The 6618-nt window shown below is 48.5% G+C and overlaps 2 protein-coding genes across 2 annotated transcripts; one reads left to right on the top strand and one right to left on the bottom strand.

Annotated features, from left to right (window-relative positions):
* Positions 1-495: 495 nt before the first annotated feature.
* Positions 496-2047, top strand: STEHIDRAFT_163995 (NAD-P-binding protein; the record flags this gene model as incomplete). The annotated part of the gene is made up of 9 exons (XM_007311724.1): positions 496-621; positions 708-877; positions 958-993; positions 1055-1128; positions 1206-1405; positions 1474-1549; positions 1629-1681; positions 1747-1836; positions 1910-2047. 9 exons carry the CDS (start codon positions 496-498, stop codon positions 2045-2047), a joined length of 963 nt encoding a protein of 320 aa, XP_007311786.1.
* Positions 2048-4039: 1992 nt separating this feature from the next.
* STEHIDRAFT_36377 (uncharacterized protein) lies at positions 4040-4368 on the bottom strand (the record flags this gene model as incomplete). The annotated part of the gene is made up of 2 exons (XM_007311709.1): positions 4040-4272; positions 4323-4368. Coding segments are annotated over 2 exons (279 nt in total), but the record flags the coding sequence as incomplete, so codon positions are not given.
* Positions 4369-6618: the final 2250 nt, after the last annotated feature.

The raw sequence follows: 6618 nt of genomic DNA, 5'->3' as shown, positions 1-6618 counted from the left end.
GCGTATTTGTGACTCTGACACTTGTGTGTGTTTTCGACACTTGTGTGTACTCATGACTCTGACACTTGTGTGTGGTTTCGACATGTGCGCATGAGGTGTTGAAAAAACTCTCCTGTGCGCGTATCGGTTGGGAGCCACCGCCACTATAATTTTTGCACACTATTACGCCCATACTGTCCTATAACATGGAGCTGCCGGTCCTGTATGTAGAGGATGTCCGTGACAGATGACGCATCTCCTCTCTGCGCCGTAGTACCGAACTAATACTCATGGGTATAGTAGGGTATTAATAAGTGATATAGGTCTACAAAGGGAAATGTGAACGGAATGGAAGATGTCATCGGACTGATTCTGGCGTTCACAGCCTTTTTAAAGAGCTCCATATATCGCCTTCGGAATGTCCATCATCTGTACACCTCTGTGCTCTTTTGTCTTTCCCCCTTACCCGCGTATAGCTGGCGTTCAGAAGGAAATTACATCCTCTGCATAATATTCATGTCGACATTCAGCCAATTCGTCGTCCCGAAACCCACGTTCTCCGTTGACGACATACCAGACCTCTCCGGAAAGATCATCATCGTAACCGGAGGTTACACCGGCATTGGTAAAGAGACAGTGAAAGTAAGTTAATTAGTAGGAATATTGGATTGTAGCGAACGCACTTGGTCATCCGTCCTCTGCAGTGCTCACTCCCCTGGCGTGTGTAGGCTCTCTTGATAAAGAATGCGAAGGTATACATCGCCGGTCGTAACTCAAAGAAAGCGGAAGACGCGATTGAAGATCTACGCACGACGACAGGAGGTAAGGAGGCGGTGTTTCTCGAACTAGATCTTGCAAACTTGGAGTCTATAAGGAGGGCAGTGCGAACATATCTTGGGTGCGTGCATATAAAGTTCTACTCTTATATATACTTTCTCCATCTTTCGTGTAACTTACTTCTTTTCGTATACACTTCAGGAGAGAGGATTCCCTGCACACGCTTTTCAACAACGGGTATGTCCAGAACATGTCACTCTCGGGATAGCGTACTGGTTGAGTGAGCTTGGCTGTATAGGGGCGTCATGGAACCGCCCATTGATCAAATCACCACAGATGGGTACGATCTCCAGTTCGGTACCAACGTTATCGGTAAGTGTATTTGTGCGCTCCAGATCTTGGAGTTCTTTCACCCAGCCTTGAGCGATATGACTCACGTACTCTTCCAGGGCATTTCTACCTCACCAAACTTCTCCTCCCTATCCTTATCTCCACCGCGGAAATCTGCGGGCCATCCTCTCCCTCAAGGGTCGTGAATACGGCCTCCTTTGGACATACATTGACGAAGAAATTGGACTTTGATAGTTTTAGAGATGGAAGGGTAAGAAGGAATAAAGGGAGCGCAGAGCTGTATTATCAGAGTAAGCTTGTGAGTCCATATCTATTTTCCAATTTCACGCTATTCTTGTGATGCGAACACCAAGAGTGAAATGACAGGGCAATGTGGTGTTCGCGACGGAATTGGCTAGGAGGTACGGTTCGAAGGGGATTGTAGCCACGTCCTTGAACCCAGGTAAATGTGTCACTCCGTGCATTTTCCCCGTGATTCATATAAGTCGTGCTGAAGCGTCTCTCAAAAACGGCGCGCATAGGTAACATAGTCTCCGATCTTAGTCGCTCTCTCGGACTTGTCAAGACGGTGATGGTGCGCACTACAATATTCATTTGGCATGACGAAAGATTATATTGATCTATCTCGGACGCTTATAGGCAAAGATTATCACATACCCGACTCCGTACGGCGCCCTCACACAGCTCTACGCAGGAACCATGCCGGATGGCATAAATATGAACGGAAAGGTGTGTTGATATCTCTCTCTCTATTCCTGTAACATAACATATTTATGATCTTCGGTTACGATCTGGGTTCCAGTACTTGATACCATGGGCTCGAGAAGGAACACCAACGCCTGAGTCTCAAGATCGAGAAACCGGGAGGAAGCTGTGGGAGTGGCTTGAGGAGGAGATACGCACATTTGAGGGTCGTGAACATACTGATTTGCACAGTTGAGTGACAGAGGAAGGAGGTATGAAGATGTGTTGTTGTTGTTGATATTGCTGTTGTCCTTCCCTGGTCTGAATATATACCTGTCCCGTATAATCAAGCTGTAAGTAGCAGTGTTGACGTATAGTGATGGCAACACCAGGCGGTAAGTATTTGAATCTTGTACCTCGCGATACTGGGTAGTTTACTGAATTTCTAGTCAATCATTACCATCCTTACTATACACTCTCATCCGAGGCACTGTCGATAGCAAGACAACATAAATAGTGGCGCAAGCCTGCCGTGTACGCTATGTTGGCGGTCTGACAGTCCGTGTTACCCGCCATGCACATCCCACTAGATCTGGGCATCGCCTGACATCGCACTCCCCTACTATACTGGTAGACTTTCCTTATGGTACAAGTCCAGAGTGTGGTGTTTCTGATCTTTGTCTTTCACGGCGCCGAGACCATAATTTAACAGTGCCGACAAAGAATGCGAAAGGTATCGCGAGTCATATTGTTTCGCATATAGCACTCGCTGATACGAGTGTTATTCGATGGCGCTACCGAGGCACAATCCGACAATAGGCAACCCGGAGGGTTGCGAAAGAAATTCTTTCGGAAATTTGCCGACTTTTATACCTTCGTAGGCCTTGCGAAAGGTAATAACTCGCATTGTCTTTCGCTTGGGGACAAGAAAAGTCGTCCCGCATGCGATATGTTACGCGAGATGTAAAGTTTCACATCACCTTTCGCATTCTTTGTCGGGGCATTTAAATCATGGTCCCGGTGCCGTGTTTGCTGAGCGCAAATTAGCGTGTGGCGGTAGCTTTTAGCTTACCGTGCGCACCACAGTACTCCTGACTCAATAGTTCCTAGCGTGCATGGATTAGCTCAGCTAGCTTGCGTCTGGCCTACCCTGTCTATTACTGTCGTCTGCTATGTATCTGGTTTCTGCTCGTCAGTTAGGTCGTGGCTCTTCTCACGGCCACCTACGCTTTCGTCACCGGCTGCTTCTGTTAGGGCGCGTTCGGCAACCGGAAACGATGCAGCGTTGCTCTGCCAAAAAAACGAGAAACGATGCACGCCTGAGCCGTCGGGAAGCTCAGGGGCTGCAGCGCTTCTCCGTGTTTGGGCGGAGCAACGCTGCAACGTTGATGGCAGCCGAACGCGCCCTTATGAAAGTCAGTGAACGATGTACAACGTATAGGGAAGACAATCAAGCAGCGAAAGGGGGGTATGCTCACTCGCTTGAGTGTTTATAAGGTTGGGCTGCTCCTGTCGAAGTCATACGCCAGTGAAGAGTACGTTATCTACGCGTAGGATGGAGCGGGAGAGGAAAATACAGGCTGGCATCACACGCAGTGCCACTTATCGTTAGCACCACGCCACATAGGATGAAGTGGAGGATGTGCTCATGATTCTGACGAGTGGATGCGAGGCGCCGTTATCGTGCAGTTCATTCTCAAACAGCGGAATACCAGCGTAGAAAAGGATAGCGTTGCATAAGCTCAGCGATGGGAATCGTATGAGCTGGATTAGACTTGTTGCCTTTTACTCACTCAACCCCGTGTTGCTCAACCCCGAGAAAGTGTGGCCCGCATAGATCGTGGTGTAGGTCAAGTCGTAAGGTTTTGTCAGGCATCAGGACTTGGGAGTTCGGTTCAATTCTTTAAGCAGAAAAAAATATGCACTATGATCAAGAAATCCCTCAGAGATCGACAAGGTGAGAAAAACCTACCGACTCTGCACAAACTTCTTATCAAGGCATATCATCCGGCACCATGCAAGTCGCTCTTGCACAACGCATCCATAACGGAACCACGCACCTTCACGAACACCAGCCTCTAGATCCAATACTTCCTTCTATCTTCTTTTCGACGCAACTCGGATTGTTAGTACCAGTACAGAGGTATTTCCTACGATGCAACTCACTATAACGCAGCGCCGGTGGTCGAGGGAAACGTAGATGGCATCAAAAGCTTAAAATAGACCAGCGAAGATCTGAAATGGGACGTACACTGATAATGAGCGAGAGAGACCAGAAAACATTCTGACGGACGGCACCAGGATCGGGCTCAAATAGAGCTGGTGAGGAGATGTTCAAGTCAGTTGGCGAAATACGACTGAGCTGGATGACAATCTCCCTCAGGTTAGCTAGGAGCTCGTTGGTACGAAGACTAGGGTCTTCCGAGAGTCCATCGGACGCCTGCACTAAAAATGAAGTCACAATCGCGGAGAAAAAGCGAGCTGTTATCGCAGAAAATCAGCCTAGAATCACTACAATGGCGAGTGGCAACTAACAAAAATGAGCAGATTATCCAAAGTACCTCTCCAGCGCTCCACGTCCGGCTTGACAATATTCTCCACGGTGGAATGTAGAAGTGGATTCCAGGCACTCGAGCTGGTCCCAGAAACCTCAGGCATTGGTTTCTCGAAGAATCTGTTTGGGTGACAGCAGTCAAGTCGAGGCGTCTGATGAGTCACCGTGAGAAGACGACTTACCCAGCTCCTCTTCTCTATTATCGATGTGCTTCAATATATCTACATAGGAGTGACAAAGTCTAGCAACGAGGCAGATAAAAAGGGGGCAGCGTAGCTACTGAAACGTACCAATCATCTTGCTCTGCTGCTTGATGACCTCGTTCAGTGCTTCCATCAACTTCGCCAATGGGTCTATGAAACAGGATCGGTGTCGGAAAATGGCAAATGCAACAGATGGAGCTCACATCATCGATTCATGCTCGACTTCCTGGCGGTATTTCGCAGTACTCTCCGGATTGGAGATATCTCTTTCACTACACACAATATGAATCAGAGACTTATGACATCGATGCTAGTGAAAAAAAATACGGTGAGGTGCACGTGTCGTTTGGCCTGGTCTCGCTGATTATGTTTGACTGATTCCTTCAATAGGGGGGCGGGGGTGGGAGTGGAGAGAAGTACGGCGAGTTAGTTTGAAGATCATATAAGTATTCAGGAAGAACGAAATGAGACACACGGTGTAAGTATCGTTATCCTTCGGAAACAAATCGTCAGTGGGTCAAAGTACTGGGCACAGTATCGGAAGCTGCTTACAGCGGGGTTTCCACCGCAGCACCCTCTTCCGTACAGGCCGATATGTCTTCCATTTCGACGTATGCAGGGGTACTACAATCAGGAGGGTAGCCAATACGACTTGGATTGGTAGAAGGGAAGACGATGAGGGCGTGCGGAGGAAAGAGAGCAATGTTCATCTGTTTGATTCGGCGATGTGCGTACATTCCTTACCAATGTGTCGTAAGGTATCGATGATTCGGTGGGAGCGGACCACGTACCAAAAGCTTGAAGGTCGCCCATCGATCTATGAATTTGCACCTCAACGTAGGACGGCGTGTGAGGATGCTGGCAAAGAATCTTGCCACGAGGGTTCCCACCAGGACGCGACGTAGGCTCCGTAGCCACCATGGGAATCTCTCGGAGTAAATGGGATGCTGAGGTTCATGAGAATCCTGAAAACTAAGGATGTGTAGGCCGTTGGATGGTTGGAGTTGGAAGCTCGCAAGGAAGTAGTTGGGTGGACTCATAGACCTTTAATCAGCGCCAATGAACACGGCACAGCACCGATTGCGTCTGGTTTAACCGAGAACAATGAGTTCTGCTGTGGTCTGATAGACGAAAGCAGCAATTCGGGGGGAAATAAGCTATTAATATATATGATATGGGTACTGTGCTCCACGAACCTCTTCCTCTGCGAATTCTCTGGCCTCTTGAATAGATCACAATCACCGTACGAACAATAGGAAGCACATCTACTCACTACTTGCTCGCTAGGCAACCATTACAAAAACAGCAGCCTAAACTCTCCTGTGGCCTCTCGAACATTTTGCACATTCGCGAAAATGTCGCCTGGAAATCAATTTCGGCGCCCGACGCGTGACGTCACAGATGTTTCAAATAATTTGACGCCCAGACTCGACGCGTCGAGAACGGGCGCTAAAATCATCGGAATCATCATCACTGTCACCGTTATCGTCGTCGACGACGGCCTGCCGAATTTACATCTTATCCGAATTGGCGCTATCGAGTGACTTAAATCTCGATTCTTGACCCTCTATCTAAGCTATCTCAGACGAACCTGAACAAGGCTCAGCTCTCCCGCGCTTGGCCGATTCACCGCTGGAGCCGTTCAACCATGTCGAACGAGTTAACATAGTCTCGTACCAAACGGTTACATCCACCCTAAAAGGGAACCCGTCTGTAACCGTCTGGGTCACTTCCAGCGGGTTTAGAAGACCCTTGCGTTCGGCGGTTTCGGGCCTTGGTGGGCTCGCGGGAATCAGCTCCGAGCACGCGATATGATCGGAAATGGAAGGTGTTAGGCGGCCAGACCCCAGGTGGTATTTATATACACCCGGCTACCTTTCGTATCCTAGCCTTTATGGCGGAGTGGCTATAGCTGTCGACTTGTCGCCGATGTACCTTTTGTTGGCCTGCCGCGTTTGTTTTTTCATCCCGTTCACTCGGTCTTGCAGACATTACTTTCAGGTCCAAAGCACTCAATTGATATATTTTGGCGCGGATGTTGGGTGTTTATTGCACAAAATCATGAATTGT

This window comes from Stereum hirsutum (assembly GCF_000264905.1).
Source record: "Stereum hirsutum FP-91666 SS1 unplaced genomic scaffold STEHIscaffold_32, whole genome shotgun sequence".
NCBI classification, from domain to species: domain Eukaryota; kingdom Fungi; phylum Basidiomycota; class Agaricomycetes; order Russulales; family Stereaceae; genus Stereum; species Stereum hirsutum.
The sequence above is the reverse complement of the archived record's forward strand: the minus strand, read 5'-3'. Positions and strand labels throughout refer to the sequence as shown.